The sequence below is a fragment of the Rhinichthys klamathensis genome, unplaced genomic scaffold (genome assembly GCF_029890125.1).
Source record: "Rhinichthys klamathensis goyatoka isolate OS25496 unplaced genomic scaffold, OSU_Roscu_1.1 h1tg000558l_1, whole genome shotgun sequence".
Taxonomy (NCBI): Eukaryota; Metazoa; Chordata; class Actinopteri; order Cypriniformes; family Leuciscidae; genus Rhinichthys; species Rhinichthys klamathensis.
This window is the reverse complement of record NW_026607026.1, coordinates 40,544-60,665: the sequence shown is the minus strand read 5'-3', so window position 1 is coordinate 60,665 and position 20,122 is coordinate 40,544. Positions and strand designations below refer to the sequence as shown.

General features: G+C 42.4%; 1 protein-coding gene across 2 annotated transcripts in view; it reads left to right on the top strand.

The window, feature by feature from the left end:
• Positions 1–19,921, top strand: part of LOC130073761 (uncharacterized) — a 253,608-nt gene extending 233,687 nt beyond the window's left edge. Inside the window, exons 1-3 of one of the 2 annotated variants that reach the window (XM_056239343.1) lie at positions 18,915–19,224; positions 19,329–19,619; positions 19,758–19,921. In XM_056239343.1, the coding sequence (XP_056095318.1) occupies positions 18,930–19,224; positions 19,329–19,619; positions 19,758–19,900 (729 nt within the window). In that variant the 5' untranslated portion in view covers positions 18,915–18,929 and the 3' untranslated portion in view covers positions 19,901–19,921. Of the gene's footprint in view, positions 1–18,914; positions 19,225–19,328; positions 19,620–19,757 lie in introns of those variants that run through there. The other variant, XR_008804386.1, reaches the window with a different exon arrangement.
• Positions 19,922–20,122: the final 201 nt, after the last annotated feature.

Sequence of the window (20,122 nt, the reverse complement as noted above, 5' to 3'; positions counted from 1 at the left end):
TAGTGCTTTCCTAGTGACCTGACTGACTTACTACAGGTCAAATTTTGACAATAACTCGCATACTGTACGTGCTATTGTCAAATATGTTTATGAAAAATTAACTGTATTTCCCCTAAAGTATTTTTTCCCGTTCCAAAGGCTGTAGTGCTTTCCTAGTGACCACGCTGACTTACTACAGATGAAATTTTGACAATAACTGCTTTACTGTACGTACAATAAACTAATAAGTTCAAGAAAAAAATTACTGTAATTCCCCTAAAGTATTTTTTCCCGTTTCAAAGGCTGTAGTCCTTTCCCAGTGACCACACTGACTTACTACGGGTGAAATTTTGACAATAACTCCCTTACTGTACGTACAATAAACTAAAATGTTTATGAAACAATTACTGTAATTCCCCTAAAGTATTTTTTCCCGTTCCAAGGGCTGTAGTGCTTTCCTACTGATCAGACTGACTTACTACGGGTGAAATTTTGACAATAACTCCCTTACTGTACGTACAATAAACTAATAAGTTCAAGAAAAAATTACTGTAATTCCCCTAAAGTATTTTTTCCCGTTTCAAGGGCTGTAGTCCTTTCCCAGTGACCACACTGACTTACTACAGGTGAAATTTTGACAATAACTCCCTTACTGTACGTACAATAAACTAAAATGATTATGAAACAATTACTGTAATTCCCCTAAAGTATTTTTTCCCGTTCCAAGGGCTGTAGTGCTTTCCTACTGATCAGACTGACTTACTACAGGTGAAATTTTGACAATAACTCCCTAACTGTACGTATAATAATCAAATATGTTTATGAAACAATTACTGTAATTCCCCTAAAGTATTATTTTCCCGTTCCAAGGGATGTAGTGCTTTCCTAATGACCAGTGTTACTTACTTCAGGTGAAATTTTGACAATAACTCCCTAACTGTATATACTATTATCAAATAGGTTTATGAAAAAATTACTGTAATTCACTGTAAGTATTTTTTAGTGTTCCAAAGGGTGTAGTGCTTGCATAATGACCAGTGTGACTTACTCCAGGTGAAAATTTGACAATATCTCCCTTACTATTGTCAATTATGTTTATGAAAAATTTACTGTAAATGACCGTAACTATTTTTCTGCGTTCCAACGGCTGTAGTACTTTCCTAGTGACCAGTGTGACTTACTCCAGGTGAAATTTTGACAATATCTTCCTTACTGTATGTACAATAATCAAATATGTTTGTGAAACAATTACTGTAATTCCCCTAAAGCATTATTTTCATGTTTCAAAGGTTGGATAATGTTCCTAGTGATCAGACTAACTTACTAAAGGTTAAATATTGCCAATACCTGCCTTACTGTAAGTACAGGACATACATATTTTTTATGAAAAAATTACTGTAATTCACCTTAAGTGTTTCTTCATGTTCCAAAGGTTATAGTATGTTCCTAGTGATCACTCTACTCAATTAATTTTGATAAATGTATTAGGTAAAAGTAGGTATTAGAACTGCTGTTCCTGGTACAACACATTTCGTTCATTGATTAAAAACTGTAAAGATTTTAGCTTAATCATATTTTTAACGTTATAAATAAGCAACAATCTTATTGTAATGATTCAAATCTGGAATCCATTGCTGCTTCAATGTATATCTAATGAGCTAATTTAATCAAGGTATTAATCAATATTTTCCTTCTAAATATCAAAGGAGTTGAATGACTTCTCTAGGCTTATGAGATTGTACTTTGTTTTAAAATGACCAGTGTGATTATCTAAAATGTTATTTCATGTATTCTCTGTATTGAAAATCTGAGAGGTGCACTGTAAAACCCAACACGTTATGCAAACTCATTTCAGTTGAGACAGATTACCTCAATTCAATTAAGTTTAAAAAACAATAGTTATGAGTACTCTGAACTTATTTTAACCAAATCCACTAAAACAAGGATATTTCTCAATACACAATTAAACTTCTGCATTCAAATATCTTGATATTTGATATTATATATTGAGTAAAAACAGTGAAATTACAAACTTTAAATGAACTTTTAAGTGCTTGTAGTTACTACTAGCTCACACTATCACACACAAAGTCAAATCCTTTAAGCTAAGCTAACTCATTACATTTGAGGACACCGATTACCTTAATTTAATTTTTATTTTAAGCAATTATTTAAGTGACTAATTAAGTAATGATTGAGCATTAGTGATGAACACCTGCTGTTAACAGGCAAAATCACTGAAGGAAAGAAAAACTTGAAATGCAAATGAGCTGGTGCTCCCAGCACAGGGGGCGGAGCCTCAAGAGGTTCTGTCCTTTTACCTCAAACAAACATGCACTGAAAATTTCAAAAACATTTAGCCTTTAATTGTCAAACCAGAGTCAGACATAGATGGAGTGACACAAGAAGAAGTGACAGAGGTTTAGAAGGTGATGATTTATTGAGTTTCATTCAAGGTCACCATATTGGAGATTAGCGGTTGTTTTAGTTGGACTCTTGACCCTTGCAAATTAGTTTGTCTTTGGCTGCTGTAACTCATGTGTATATAAAACACATTTGTTATGGCACAAAAGTCAAATGAAAATATGATCAGGTGTCAATGGTTTTGCTTTGTTGATGAAAATCATCATTAAATGACATGATGACTGAACTTTTACAGAGTCTAATCTCTGATTAAACAAGTGATGTATTATTAGGTCTGCCTATTTGTTTAAATTCAGAATCGGATAAAAGAAAGGATTTTACGAACAATTTTCGCACAAAAAGCTTTCATCTATTGCATTATTAAGACTAATACAGACATCAATAATCAGCATATGAATCTCAACAATGGTGACCATTAAAAAGTGATTCATGCCGCAATGCATGCTGGGAGCCATGGATACATTTTGTATTATGCTAGTACCCAGCATGCATTGCAGCATGAATCGTTATTTAATGGTCACCATTGTTGAGATTAATATGCTGATTCTTGATGTCTATGTTAGTTTTAGTAAAGCCATAGATGAAAACTTTTTGTGAACACTGCTTGTAAAATCTTTAATTGTATCTGATGTCATAACACTGCTGGCCCTTTGCTGTAAAATCACAGTTTTGAATAAAACTATAATTTGTCACCCTTTTTAATCAGATATTAGACACTGAAAGAAATCATTGAATCAGGTCACTACATGATGACTGACATCAACACTTAACCATCAACATCTGATCACATTTTCTCTTGACTTTCGTGCCATAACAAATGTGCTTTATAAACACACAAGTTTCAGCAGACAGAGAAAATCTTGTCTTCATAAGTCAAGGGTCAGGAACCCAACTAAAACAAACGCTGATCTCCATCATGGTGACCTTAAACGAAACAATAAATCATCAAATTCTGAACCTCTGTTAATTCTCTTAAGAACTTATGTAGACGTGCTAATAAGTGCTAATAAGAATAAGACTAGCCATTGCACACTGAGTCCGAAATTGTCGTATGCGTTTTTTCGGATTCGTAATTCGGTGGCTCTGAATTGTCAAAACACCATTCAAACACCATTCACACTGCTTGCTACAGATGCGAAACATGTGCAAGCGTGATTGACATAACGTGAGGTCGTATTTATTTTTTAACGTGCGGAAATTTCAGATGTGAATTTCGGACTAAGTGTGCAATGGCCTTAAAGTGCTGTTTGATGAGTTGTTTAACGACGTGCTGAGATCTTGAGACTTCATATCTTGTCATATCAGTTGATTTAGCTTAGACCTTGGTGAAGGGTATAATTGCTGATCTTTGTAACTGTAACAGAGTGGCCTACGAACTCCTTGTGAGTCTTGAAGCTAACTTTTGCATGATGAAACTACAAACTATCTTCAGTAAATCTTTCATTAATTTATTATAATTCTGACTCTTGTCTTAAATTGACTGACTAACTCCCTGGTTTTAATTAATCGTATCTGGTCCTTGGGTCTTTAACTGTATACAGTGGTAATCTATATTGCAACAAGGTGAGCACAACCATTGGGCATCTTTCCAGGTAGCTTGTCTGGTGATAATCCAAGGCATGGTACCAATATTTTGCACTGTTGCTGAAAACTGTGCTGAAAACAATATTTTCATTCAGACACACACATTTATTTTTATTCAATTTTTATTTTATCGTCACTTCACTAAAATAAAATATAGTAAAGTAAAAATGACGTGACAAAACAATCAGTTAAAAGGGTTTATGATAATATAAGAACAACTTAAACCAAGAGAGGATCAACAACAGCAGAATTATAAAGAGGTGATATTGAAATATTACTCTAACCATGAGGAATTAATTACAATTTTTATGTATAATCACAGTTGTATTCCATGGACAATTAGAAAGATAATACAAATAAAACAGTGTTTACATCAACAGTGACTTTCTACGTTACTTTGGTTGAATTTGAAGTTGAATTTGGAGGGGGGAGAAATATCATAAAAGTAAATGTCATGTAAGGACAAAGTTTGTTGGCTGGTGGCTATATCAGCACATGTGACTTAATATGTGAAAATATTGACCATGAAGGTAGGCTTGGGCGGTAATACGGTAATATCGTATAACGCGGGATCTAAAAATAGCAACGGTATCAGTTTCAATATCGTCATACCGTCATAAAAAAAATCCAATGCACTTATATAGGAGACAAGGATTAAATATTAAATATACTTTATTTAATGGCTAAAAATGCTTATGTGTGGTTGTCATCACGTGACAGTGTGGAGGAGAAAGAGTGGGGGAGAGAGGGGGAAAGATGGCAAGTTGCGCACCGAGTGACCTGGTCTCGAAGAAGAACACGACTTCTGCAGTTTGGCAGGGATGGGCATTTCAAGCAAAAATAATATTTGAAGATCGCCTGGTATTATTTGATTATTATTCGAAAATCGCACCCCTCCACCATATGCACACACACATGCATGTAGGCTACACAGCTATACAGCGGAGCGGTGTGACACTTAAATAGGCTATAAGTAAAAAAAAAAAACGTATTTCTTTTCATATTTATGTTTAATAATATAATGTTGTTATTTTTTTATTTCATCTATGTTGATTATATGAAAAGGAAACTGCATGAGATGAATAAGATAGGATGATAAGATGCCCAATATCGGAAAACATTTGGAATGGGTCAGACATGATTTTTGACCACTTATTACATTTTGTTTTCAATTCAATTCAATTCAAATTTATTTGTATAGCGCTTTTCACAATACATATTGTTTCAAAGCAGCTTTACAGAAAGTGCATTTCAGAAATGTACATAGAAGAATATAGTTAGTTAATCATCATGTATTAATTTAGGGCATAACATTTCGCCGGCGTCGAGTTGTCTCATCGCAGGTGTTGGGGCATCTGAAGTCTCCGTGAGAGGCTTTCGTTTTGTAGAAAGCCTTTCTTTAAAGTGAATTTCGTTTTGTATAAATTGTATCTTAATTTTAATCAATGTTTAATCAACGAATTGCCTGGAGTAATAAATAAAAGCATATTTATTAGACAATATAAACCGGACACAGAGGCACCGGCGCGTGAACTGGAGCGCGTCTCCTAAAAAAACGAAACTCAGCGTATAAGATAGATGCCTTAAATATCTGAGAAGTGTATATATATAGTAAGCTTGAAATGTCTACTTTTAAACAAAACAATTAAAAACTAAAAGAAATGGGCTGCTCTCTGTGTAGGCTAATTCATATGAAGTGTGCATTTCTCTCTATGCGCGTTCACTACTGCGAAGATGAGAGTCTGCATCGTAAACTTTATCTGTGCAGCCACTGACATAGAAAGTTTTTCATTAATAAACAATTCAAATGTTTCATGCATTATAATTACTTTTGCCGGTTCTTTGTGGCAAGCTTTATGCGTGCTTTGAGATGCAGAATAGGCAATATATTACGAAAACGCTCATTATGGTTTAGCATTCTCTCCTATATATATTTAAGTAATTTAATCAATATAAATATGTGATTAGACTAATGGCTTAAATCAACTACTACTAGTCAACTAGAAAAAAAAACCTTTAGTCGTGCACGGGCAGCCCTACTTCACATGTTTTCTAACCAGCATGTCACTGCGGGCGTTCTGAGCGCGCGACGCTGAGTGGACTGAGCACGCGGCGCGGGATCTTCAGAAATGCGCTCTCTGCTCTGGAGGAAATATTACCACTCCGCTCGCATGCTCTGGTGTGAGACAATGTGCATCTTCTCCTGTTGTCTGAGAGTTGATTGACAGCTTTTAGATGCATTATTGGCATCGCCACCCTCTGGTTGAACGTGTCACCACCGCATCAGAACGGAAAACATGGGGATTTTTTTTAGACAATAATCCCACAACCTATTCCATATTCTATAATAAAATCAAATATTCGAAAATTGTGACTCATCCCTGCTCAAACCAACAGTTTGGTGATGCCTTCTGAGCCTTATGTCATAATTTTGAATTATCACGCGGTAATACCGTATACCGCGGTAAAATAGGGAGGAGGTTTGACGGTATCAAAATTTGGATACCGCCCAAGCCTACATGAAGGACAACTACACTACACACAGATTGACAGGAGAGTCAGTGTCAGAAAAGATGATGCCAACAGCATCCTCTGAACAAACCATTATTTTGGATAACCTTGCATACAAAAAATATACCGGACTCGGACTTGAGCAATCAGACCCTTTTATTCCTGCTGTACAAGAAGCAAAAATTACATGTTGGTCATAAAATTCTGCACTGTACAGTATCTTTAATGCCTTCTTGATCTTGCTGTACATTATCTGTCAGATTTGCTGCAACAACCTGAACAGGTTCATTCACTACAACCTTAAACAAACAAAACCCCTTTTAGTGAATTACAGTATTATATTAATATGTAATACAGTATTATTAAGTATTGTCAAAATTCCACGTGTATTAAGTCAGTCTGGTCACTAGGAAAGCACTACACCCTTTGAAACATGAAAATAATGATTTAGGGAAATTAGAGTATTTTTTTAAATAAACATTTGATAATTGTATGTACAGTATGATAGGTATTGTCAAAATTTCACCTGTAGTAAGTCAGTCAGGTCACTAGGAAAGCACTACACCCTTTGGAACACTAAAAAAATACTTAGTCAATTACAGTAATTTTTCATAAACCTATTTGATAATAGTATATACAGTAAGGGAGTTATTGTCAAAGTTTCACCTGAACTAAGTCAGTCTGGTCCCTAGGAGAGTACTACACCATTTGAAACATCAAAAAATACTTACGGTGATTTACAGTAATTTTTTCATAAACATAATTGACAATAGTACACATACAGTGAGGGAGATATTGTCAAAATGTCACCTGTAGTAAGTCACACTGGTCATTAGGAAAGTACTACAACATTTGGAACGTGGAAAAATAGTTACAGTCATTTACAGTTAATTTTTCATAAACATATTTGACAATAGCACGTACAGTATGGGAGTTATTGTCAAAATTTCACCTGTAGTAAGTCAGTCAGGTCACTAGGAAAGCACTACAGCCTTTGAAACACAAAAATAATACTTTAGGGGAATTACAGTAATTTTTTCTTGAACTTATTAGTTTATTGTACGTACAGTAAGGGAGTTATTGTCAAAATGTCACCTGTAGTAAGTCAGTCTGATCACTAGGAAAGCACTACAGCCTTTGAAACAGGAAAAAATGCTTTAGGGGAATTACAGTAATTTTTTCTTCAACTTATTAGTTTATTGTACGTACAGTAAGGGAGTTATTGTCAAAATTTCACCTGTAGTAAGTCAGTCTGATCACTAGGAAAGGACTACAGCATTTGAAACAGGAAAAAATACTTTAGGGGAATTACAGTAATTTTTTCTTCAACTTATTAGTTTATTGTACGTACAGTAAGGGAGTTATTGTCAAAATTTCACCTGTAGTAAGTCAGTCTGATCACTAGGAAAGCACTACAGCCTTTGGAACAGGAAAAAATACTTTAGGGGTATTACTGTAATTTTTTCTTGAACGTATTAGTTTATTGTACGTACAGTAAGGGAGTTATTGTCAAAATTTCACCTGTAGTAAGTCAGTCTGATCACTAGGAAAGGACTACAGCCTTTGAAACAGGAAAAAATGCTTTAGGGGAATTACAGTAATTTTTTCTTCAACTTATTAGTTTATTGTACATACAGTAAGGGAGTTATTGTCAAAATTTCACCTGTAGTAAGTCAGTCTGATCACTAGGAAAGCACTACAGCCTTTGGAACAGGAAAAAAATACTTTAGGGGTATTACTGTAATGTTTTCTTGAACTTATTAGTTTATTGTACGTACAGTAAGGGAGTTATTGTCAAAATTTCACCTGTAGTAAGTCAGTCTGATAACTAGGAAAGGACTACAGCCTTTGAAACAGGAAAAAATGCTTTAGGGGAATTACAGTAATTTTTTCTTGAACTTATTAGTTTATTGTACGTACAGTAAGGGAGTTATTGTCAAAATTTCACCGGAAGTAAGTCAGTCTGATCACACTACAGCCTTTGGAATATAAATATAAAAAAACACTACAGGTGAATTAAAGTTTATTACATAAACATATGTAATAAACACATGTAATAATGTTTATTACATAAATATATTTGATAATTGTACAGTAAGGGAGTTATTGTCAAAATTTCACCTGTAGTAAGTCAGTCTGATCACTAGGAAAGCACTACAGCCTTTGGAACAGGAACAAATACTTTAGGGGAATTACTGTAATTTTTTTTATTAATATTTGTATACTGAACGGGAGGTACTGTCAAAATTCCACCTGTAGTAAGTCCGTCTGGTCAGTAGGAACATACTAAAACCTTTGGAACATGACAAATAACATTGTTTTAATATTTTAATCTCCTCAAAACGAGCTTTCCTTCGGGTTTGCACTTTGCAGATGGTCCCTTCTTAGCAGCCTGCGCATAGTGTATTTTGTCCAGTGCGAAGGAAAGATCGTTTTGAGGAAATTTATGTTGTAGCTTCTGGTGTTTTATCTGTAGTTATATGTGATAGGTGTTGTGTGTAGCAACAACGTTTAGTTCACGAGTTATTGAACGCGGAAGTCCGCGAATGTGTGAATATGCTAATATAAAACCAACTTTACCTAAGTGTTCTCTAGTCTAGCAGGTAAAACGTGTCAAATGACTTAGTCATCTTGGTTTTCATTGTTGACAGGAAGATGAAATGTAAAGAATATAATAATAATAAAATTAAAATAAGCGTCTTACCATGCACGAGGAATGCGAACACAAAAACCAAAGACATATTTTTCACCATATTCCCTCCGGTGAATGTCGAGGCGATTATCTCGACGCTACCTCGTTCCCTCTTCGCTCATCCTCCTCCTCCTCCTCCTCCTCCTCCTCCTCCTCCATGTGGTGAGTGGTGAACCAATCAAAGACATCCACCTTGAGAGCAGGGATGCACAGGTGTATCATATGCTGAAGATATGGTGCCATCAGCTCTTTAATTGCTCTTGCGGTATTAAACCGATAAGTCTGTGCAGCGCTTTATGATGGGAAACCGAGGCTTTCTGAAGCATGTGAGGCTTTCATCAAATTGTGGCGATAAAGGTTCATTGCCCGAAGCTTTTAATACACAGTACATTAGCGACATCTGGTGGTCAGACTTGTTTTCTCCACCATATCTAACAAATCACCGCAGAGCAGAAAGAGCACGTGATTAAAGCTTCGGAAGTCCGTGACATACAAGTGTGGCATCTAACCGAATTTGACAGTGCTTAACAAGCAGATTAAAATGTGCATAGATGTGATGTCAAAATCTAAAAATAACAAAGCAATTAAAACAACTGCAATATGTTTATCTTCATTTAACATTTTCATATAAAAAGTATGTATTTATGCTTATTCAACAATGGCTATATAGCCTATACTCTCTGTTCTTTTTTTCCCTTTTCTGAACTTTCTACTGTAGGCTATTGTTAAGCATGTGCTCTTCTGATGTAATATGAAAGTTACCCTTGTACGTGCTATTAGTTTGGAAATAAAGCATTAAAAAATACAAGAGTGGGAAATGTATCCATTTTGCTGCTAATCTTCATATTGAACGAGCGCTGCTGCGCGCATGCGCGCCAAATAGGAGCGCAATAATTCTGATTAAAAAATATACATTTTGCTTGGAAAATTAAAATGCGATATTTTAGAACACTAGAAATATCTTCTAATTATAATAATTTCTCTTTAGGATGTTGGATAAGTTGCAGTGAACTTCTAGCTCATTACACTCATTTTATAATTCTAATAGGCCTAAATAAAAAAATTGAACAGAAGTAACCTAATTCAGGGAAGATTTTTTTTAAGAAACTAAATATATAAAGATACAAAATATAGTTTTGGGTATAGGACCTATGCTAATAAAGATATAGGCCTATACTTATTTAGAATTGCAGCTTTTAATGCAATGATTTTTTTTTGAGAAAGCAAGAATCCCCAGTTTTAAATGAGTGGTTAGATTTAGTTTCTAAAATACATTATGGAGAGGATAACATTAAATTAAGAACAAATGTATACATTTTGAAAAGATATGTGCAACTCTAAAATCAAAGAATATTCCATAAAATAAAGGAATATATATTGGCCTACATTTACTACATTTTTATGTAACCTTCCCTTTTATTTCTAGTTATTTGTAATTTTATTTATCTACTTATTTAATATTGAATATTTGATATTTAAATAATATTACTTGAATAACTATTAGGAATTATGTGTCATTCATTATACGAGTTTGATATATGTGAATGTTATATTTTTATTAATATTTATTTATTGTTTTATTTATATGTATGTGTTGGTATTATCACAAAAGAAAAAAAAGTAGAAGGAAAAATAAGGAATATTTATTGGGGGAAAATAATGTCTTTAAAGGAACTGTCCATTTGTATAATTGTGTTAAATGTGTTTGAATTGAAAGACATAATAAAGTACATAATATATATATATATATATATATATATATATATATATATATATATATATATATATATATATATAATATATATATATATATGAGACAGTGTAGAAAAAAGAATTCTCTGATAACCGAGGCATTCCTTAATTAAAATGTCTTTATTACAAAAATGACATGTCCTAAACGGACAACTTTAAAACGCCTTATATATGTGTCTATATTGTAGCCTTATTTAAGTTGATTTTCTGTATACTGCGTATTTATAAAGTCCAATAATGGTATTAGAGACTGTCAGTGGTAATATCATTGTGTTCTTGTCGGTCAGTGTTGAGGATCTGTGTAACAACTGAGGCTTAGCCTGACAGTTAGCCTGCCCTGGACCAGGCTAGTTTCCCAGCATAAGTTGCTAGGGTAACTGAGTTTGAACTTTTTTAAGTTTGATTTATGAAACCGAATCTACCAAAAATAAGCCTGACTAACCGAAATAAGCCTGGCTTATACTCTAATCTTGGTTTATGGAACAGCCCCCTGGTCACGGATTCACATATACACGGGTTTCTCGTATACAAACAATACCGGATGCGCGCGCATCCAGGTGGCAAAAAACCGCTATCTGTTATGCCGAGTTCTGTAAAAAAACATTGTAATTAACGTAGATTTCGCATTGTTTGTAATTCCTTGTTGACTCAATAATAAACTGCAATTTCAGAGTTGGATCTGTTTGTTTGTGTTTCAAATTAATATAACATTATGTAAAACGTCCAACTGTTTACGAATCAAAATCCGGACATACTGTGATGCATGTATGAATTATCATGTTAGACTAAGTTAGTAATGTAATAGCCTCTATACGCTTATTTCACGCAGCCGTTATTTTGAAATCGAAAGCGAGACTCCAGCGTTCATCACTGCGCAGACTCAGGTCCAGTTCATCACTGCGCAGACTCGGCTCCAGCGTTCATCACTGCGCAGACTCGGGTCCAGCGTTCATCACTGCGCAGACTCGGCTCCAGCGTTCATCACTGCGCAGACTCGGCTCCAGCGTTCATCACTGCGCAGACTCAGGTCCAGCGTTCATCACTGCGCAGACTCAGGTCCAGCGTTCATCACTGCGCAGACTCGGGTCCAGACTCAGGTCCAGCGTTCATCACTGCGCAGACTCGGGTCCAGCGTTCATCACTGCGCAGACTCGGGTCCAGCGTTCATCACTGCGCAGACTCGGGTCCAGCGTTCATCACTGCGCAGACTCGGGTCCAGCGTTCATCACTGCGCAGACTCAGGTCCAGCGTTCATCACTGCGCAGACTCGGCTCCAGCGTTCATCACTGCGCAGACTCGGGTCCAGCGTTCATCACTGCGCAGACTCGGCTCCAGCGTTCATCACTGCGCAGACTCGGCTCCAGCGTTCATCACTGCGCAGACTCGGGTCCAGCGTTCATCACTGCGCAGACTCGGCTCCAGCGTTCATCACTGCGCAGACTCGGGTCCAGCGTTCATCACTGCGCAGACTCGGCTCCAGCGTTCATCACTGCGCAGACTCGGGTCCAGCGTTCATCACTGCGCAGACTCGGCTCCAGCGTTCATCACTGCGCAGACTCGGATCCAGCGTTCATCACTGCGCAGACTCGGGTCCAGCGTTCATCACTGCGCAGACTCGGGTCCAGCGTTCATCACTGCGCAGACTCGGCTCCAGCGTTCATCACTGCGCAGACTCGGCTCCAGCGTTCATCACTGCGCAGACTCAGGTCCAGCGTTCATCACTGCGCAGACTCGGGTCCAGCGTTCATCACTGCGCAGACTCAGCTCCAGCGTTCATCACTGCGCAGACTCGGCTCCAGCGTTCATCACTGCGCAGACTCGGGTCCAGCGTTCATCACTGCGCAGACTCGGGTCCAGCGTTCATCACTGCGCAGACTCGGCTCCAGCGTTCATCACTGCGCAGACTCGGCTCCAGCGTTCATCACTGCGCAGACTCGGGTCCAGCGTTCATCACTGCGTAGACTCAGGTCCAGCGTTCATCACTGCGCAGACTCGGCTCCAGCGTTCATCACTGCGCAGACTCGGGTCCAGCGTTCATCACTGCGCAGACTCGGGTCCAGCGTTCATCACTGCGCAGACTCGGCTCCAGCGTTCATCACTGCGCAGACTCGGGTCCAGCGTTCATCACTGCGCAGACTCGGGTCCAGCGTTCATCACTGCGCAGGTTCATCAATGCGCAGACTCGGGTCCAGCGTTCATCACTGCGCAGACTCAGGTCCAGCGTTCATCACTGCGCAGACTCGGGTCCAGCGTTCATCACTGCGCAGACTCGGGTCCAGCGTTCATCACTGCGCAGACTCGGGTCCAGCGTTCATCAATGCGCAGACTCGGGTCCAGCGTTCATCAATGCGCAGACTCGGCTCCAGCGTTCATCACTGCGCAGACTCGGGTCCAGCGTTCATCACTGCGCAGACTCAGCTCCAGCGTTCATCACTGCGCAGACTCGGGTCCAGTGTTCATCACTGCGCAGACTCAGCTCCAGCGTTCATCACTGCGCAGACTCGGCTCCAGCGTTCATCACTGCGCAGACTCGGTTCCAGCGTTCATCACTGCGCAGACTCGGGTCCAGCCTTCATCACTGCGCAGACTCAGGTCCAGCGTTCATCACTGCGCAGACTCGGGTCCAGCGTTCATCACTGCGCAGACTCGGGTCCAGCGTTCATCACTGCGCAGACTCGGGTCCAGCGTTCATCACTGCGCAGACTCAGGTCCAGCGTTCATCACTGCGCAGACTCAGCTCCAGCGTTCATCACTGCGCAGACTCGGGTCCAGCGTTCATCACTGCGCAGACTCGGCTCCAGCGTTCATCACTGCGCAGACTCGGCTCCAGCGTTCATCACTGCGCAGACTCGGCTCCAGCGTTCATCACTGCGCAGACTCAGGTCCAGCGTTCATCACTGCGCAGACTCAGGTCCAGCGTTCATCACTGCGCAGACTCAGCTCCAGCGTTCATCACTGCGCAGACTCGGCTCCAGCGTTCATCACTGCGCAGACTCGGGTCCAGCGTTCATCACTGCGCAGACTTGGGTCCAGCGTTCATCACTGCGCAGACTCGGCTCCAGCGTTCATCACTGCGCAGACTCGGCTCCAGCGTTCATCACTGCGCAGACTCGGGTCCAGCGTTCATCACTGCGCAGACTCAGGTCCAGCGTTCATCACTGCGCAGACTCGGCTCCAGTGTTCATCACTGCGCAGACTCAGCTCCAGCGTTCATCACTGCGCAGACTCGGGTCCAGCGTTCATCACTGCGCAGACTCGGGTCCAGCGTTCATCACTGCGCAGACTCGGGTCCAGCGTTCATCACTGCGCAGACTCGGGTCCAGCGTTCATCACTGCGCAGACTCGGGTCCAGCATTCATCACTGCGCAGACTCGGGTCCAGCGTTCATCACTGCGCAGACTCAGGTCCAGCGTTCATCAATGCGCAGACTCGGCTCCAGCGTTCATCACTGCGCAGACTCGGGTCCAGCGTTCATCACTGCGCAGACTCCGCTCCAGCGTTCATCACTGCGCAGACTCGGCTCCAGTGTTCATCACTGCGCAGACTCAGCTCCAGCGTTCATCACTGCGCAGACTCGGCTCCAGCGTTCATCACTGCGCAGACTCGGTTCCAGCGTTCATCACTGCGCAGACTCGGGTCCAGCGTTCATCACTGCGCAGACTCAGGTCCAGCGTTCATCACTGCGCAGACTCGGGTCCAGCGTTCATCACTGCGCAGACTCGGGTCCAGCGTTCATCACTGCGCAGACTCGGGTCCAGCGTTCATCACTGCGCAGACTCAGGTCCAGCGTTCATCACTGCGCAGACTCGGGTCCAGCGTTCATCACTGCGCAGACTCGGGTCCAGCGTTCATCACTGCGCAGACTCGGCTCCAGCGTTCATCACTGCGCAGACTCGGCTCCAGCGTTCATCACTGCGCAGACTCAGGTCCAGCGTTCATCACTGCGCAGACTCGGGTCCAGCGTTCATCACTGCGCAGACTCAGCTCCAGCGTTCATCACTGCGCAGACTCGGCTCCAGCGTTCACTGCGCAGACTCGGGTCCAGCGTTCATCACTGCGCAGACTTGGGTCCAGCGTTCATCACTGCGCAGACTCGGCTCCAGCGTTCATCACTGCGCAGACTCGGCTCCAGCGTTCATCACTGCGCAGACTCGGGTCCAGCGTTCATCACTGCGCAGACTCAGGTCCAGCGTTCATCACTGCGCAGACTCGGCTCCAGCGTTCATCACTGCGCAGACTCGGGTCCAGCGTTCATCACTGCGCAGACTCGGGTCCAGCGTTCATCACTGCGCAGACTCGGCTCCAGCGTTCATCACTGCGCAGACTCGGGTCCAGCGTTCATCACTGCGCAGACTCGGGTCCAGCGTTCATCACTGCGCAGGTTCATCAATGCGCAGACTCGGGTCCAGCGTTCATCACTGCGCAGACTCGGCTCCAGCGTTCATCACTGCGCAGACTCGGGTCCAGCGTTCATCACTGCGCAGACTCGGGTCCAGCGTTCATCACTGCGCAGACTCGGGTCCAGCGTTCATCACTGCGCAGACTCGGGTCCAGCGTTCATCACTGCGCAGACTTGGGTCCAGCGTTCATCACTGCGCAGACTCGGCTCCAGCGTTCATCACTGCGCAGACTCGGCTCCAGCGTTCATCACTGCGCAGACTCGGGTCCAGCGTTCATCACTGCGCAGACTCAGGTCCAGCGTTCATCACTGCGCAGACTCGGCTCCAGCGTTCATCACTGCGCAGACTCGGGTCCAGCGTTCATCACTGCGCAGACTCGGCTCCAGCGTTCATCACTGCGCAGACTCGGGTCCAGCGTTCATCACTGCGCAGGTTCATCAATGCGCAGACTCGGGTCCAGCGTTCATCACTGCGCAGACTCGGCTCCAGCGTTCATCACTGCGCAGACTCGGGTCCAGCGTTCATCACTGCGCAGACTCGGGTCCAGACTCAGGTCCAGCGTTCATCACTGCGCAGACTCGGGTCCAGCGTTCATCACTGCGCAGACTCGGGTCCAGCGTTCATCACTGCGCAGACTCGGGTCCAGCGTTCATCACTGCGCAGACTTGGGTCCAGCGTTCATCACTGCGCAGACTCAGGTCCAGCGTTCATCACTGCGCAGACTCGGGTCCAGCGTTCATCACTGCGCAGACTCGGGTCCAGCGTTCATCACTGCGCAGACTCGGGTCCAGCGTTCATCAATGCGCAGACTCGGGTCCAGCATTCATCACTGCGCAGACTCGGGTCCAGCGTTCATCACTGCGCAGACTCAGGTCCAGCGTTCATCAATGCGCAGACTCGGCTCCAGCGTTCATCACTGCGCAGACTCGGGTCCAGCGTTCATCACTGCGCAGACTCAGCTCCAGCGTTCATCACTGCGCAGACTCGGCTCCAGCGTTCATCACTGCGCAGACTCAGCTCCAGCGTTCATCACTGCGCAGACTCGGCTCCAGCGTTCATCACTGCACAGACTCGGTTCCAGCGTTCATCACTGCGCAGACTCGGGTCCAGCGTTCATCACTGCGCAGACTCAGGTCCAGCGTTCATCACTGCGCAGACTCGGGTCCAGCGTTCATCACTGCGCAGACTCGGGTCCAGCGTTCATCACTGCGCAGACTCGGGTCCAGCGTTCATTACTGCGCAGACTCAGGTCCAGCGTTCATCACTGCGCAGACTCAGCTCCAGCGTTCATCACTGCGCAGACTCGGGTCCAGCGTTCATCACTGCGCAGACTCGGGTCCAGCGTTCATCACTGCGCAGACTCGGGTCCAGCGTTCATCACTGCGCAGACTCGGCTCCAGCGTTCATCACTGCGCAGACTCGGGTCCAGCGTTCATCATTGCGCAGACTCGGGTCCAGCGTTCATCACTGCGCAGACTCGGGTCCAGCGTTCATCACTGCGCAGACTCGGGTCCAGCGTTCATCACTGCGCAGACTCGGGTCCAGCGTTCATCACTGCGCAGACTCGGGTCCAGCGTTCATCACTGCGCAGACTCGGGTCCAGCGTTCATCACTGCGCAGACTCGGGTCCAGCGTTCATCACTGCGCAGACTCGGGTCCAGCGTTCATCACTGCGCAGACTCGGCTCCAGCGTTCATCACTGCGCAGACTCGGCTCCAGCGTTCATCACTGCGCAGACTCAGCTCCAGCGTTCATCACTGCGCAGACTCGGCTCCAGCGTTCATCACTGCGCAGACTCGGGTCCAGCGTTCATCACTGCGCAGACTCAGGTCCAGCGTTCATCACTGCGCAGACTCGGCTCCAGCGTTCATCACTGCGCAGACTCGGCTCCAGCGTTCATCACTGCGCAGACTCGGGTCCAGCGTTCATCACTGCGCAGACTCGGCTCCAGCGTTCATCACTGCGCAGACTCGGCTCCAGCGTTCATCACTGCGCAGACTCGGGTCCAGCGTTCATCACTGCGCAGACTCGGGTCCAGCGTTCATCACTGCGCAGACTCGGGTCCAGCGTTCATCACTGCGCAGACTCGGGTCCAGCGTTCATCACTGCGCAGACTCGTGTCCAGCGTTCATCACTGCGCAGACTCGGCTCCAGCGTTCATCACTGCGCAGACTCGGCTCCAGCGTTCATCACTGCGCAGACTCGGGTCCAGCGTTCATCACTGCGCAGACTCGGCTCCAGCGTTCATCACTGCGCAGACTCGGCTCCAGCGTTCATCACTGCGCAGACTCGGGTCCAGCGTTCATCACTGCGCAGACTCGGGTCCAGCGTTCATCACTGCGCAGACTCGGGTCCAGCGTTCATCACTGCGCAGACTCGTGTCCAGCGTTCATCACTGCGCAGACTCGGGTCCAGCGTTCATCACTGCGCAGACTCGGCTCCAGCGTTCATCAAAAAGGAACTTCTGGTTTGTAGAATGAATATATATATATATATATATATATTCATTCTACAAACCAGAAGTTCCTTTTTATTATTAATTTTTTAATAATCTAGTATCCTCGCCAGTGTACCGCAGCAATGTGCTTTTTTCAAAGTTTCTCATCAAGGTTTAATGTCTGTAGATTAAAGGGTAAATGGTCATTTTTCTGTTCAGAGTGTTATAGGTTCATTTGAGAGATTATCAGCTTTGGTACTTTATTTCAAGGTAAAGCAGTTTTGTCTTGAGAGGAAGTCAGAGAGTGAGGTTAACAAAAGCAGGACAGGAAGAAGCTCTCCACCTACGAATTACAACACACATCTATTCAATGGCCACATACAAACTATTTGTCAGATCAAATCACATTTCCGTAGAAAAGCGACCTCAACAGGTTTCAGTTTGACTGAAAGATGAGCTGCTAGAGTCTAACCTCAACAAGACTGGCAATGAGAAATTGTTTTAACTTTTTTTTTTTTTTACGTTTTGCCATACAGAACTATAACATCAGTGTGTGTGTGTTTGTGTGTGTGAACTAGGAGGGTCTTCAAACTCTGACGGGGAGGAATCACACGCCAGATATTCTGGGTTTGTTTAAATCAGCGGATAGTCTTTTTAGGTCAGACTATTCTCTGAACCGTTAAAGAAAATGTCTCACAAGTGTGTTTTGTTCTGTTTGTGCTGGTGGCGTCTGATTGGTAAGTTATAACAGCATTTTTATGGCTTAATGTCAATGTTACAGATTCAGGTCTGTGTTTGTGGTCTTCGTTTTGGTGCACAGGGTCTCACAGGAATATAATGAAACTTATTATAGTGAATTTCAATTTCTCAAACTTAATTTTAAAGCTTGTTAAGAATAGTGCATTTTTCTCAGAATATCTTAACTTTAAAGATTGTTACATAAATATTTATTTATTTAGCAGATGGTATGACATACAAATGGAAATCTCTAACAACAAATTTGCAGAAAATTGCAGTAATCATGAACAACAACAAAAGTCATGGATGTTGGTTCACATCCAAACATTACAAATTACAACTGATTTTAGACTTTGTAAACCAACAAGAGCCTTAATGTTCTTCAGGTGTGTTCGGTGAGTCAGTGTCAGTGATGGAGGGATATTCAGCCACTTTTCAGACTGATGTTACCAAAATACGTGAAAACGATGACATACTGTGGAAATTTGGAGCTGAAAACACTCTGATAGCTGAAATCAGCAGAGAGAACCGAATCTTCTCCACATATGATGATGTTCTTGATGGGAGATTCAGAGACAGACTGAAGCTGGACGATCAAACTGGATCTCTGACCATCACAAACCCCACAACTGAACATGCTGGAGTTTATCAACTACTTATTAGGGGAGTGAAACTGATATCAAAAACATTTAACGTTTCTGTCTATGGTGAGTTGAGAGGTTTATTTGTCACTTCATGATTTAACAGACGACAATCTGTTGTTATTTATTGTTATAATCCACGTTTCTCTTTATTCTCTCATGTTTTCCAGCTCGTCTGCCTGTTCCTGTCATCATCAGTAACTCTTCACACTGTTCTTTATCATCATCATCATGTTCATTGGTGTGTTCATCAGTGATGAATGTGAGTGATGCGACTCTCTCCTGGTACGCAGGAATGAGTGTATTGTCCAGCATCAGTGTGTGTGATCTCAGCATCAGTCTCTCTCTACCTCTGGAGGTGGAATATCAGGATAAAAACCCCTACAGCTGTGTGCTGAACAATCCCATCAGCAACCAGACCACACATCTGGACATCAACACACTCTGCCACACATGTGCAGGTAACACAGCGCAACCCCCCACACACCAAAAAATAAGCACAATATTCTTCTGTTTGGCAAAATTAGATTTTCGTCACAATGACATAATCTGTATCTTTTTTTAAATTCTATTTTATCATTGTTTTTTCTCTCTCTCAGAAGTCCATGTTCATTGCTGTGGTTCTACTGAAGCTGTGATCCGATTGGTCGTCTCTGCTCTGGTGGGCGTGGCTACTGTCACTGTTCTGCTCTATGACATCAAGACAACAAGAGGAGTCAAGAAACAGATAGGCCCATCATAAAAGTTCTGACATAACGTGGAGTTTTAATTAAAATACAGTTTTCAATAAAACCAACAAGAGCTAATTTGTAGGTGCAAATTGATTGATCAAGTTTATAAAAAAAATATTTTTAATTTGATGTAAAAATAAACCACACTGTTTGAGGAATGAAATATAATGAGTCACAAGTAGGCTACTGTACATAATTTATTATGTAGGAGAAAGATCCACAGTGGCTTCGCC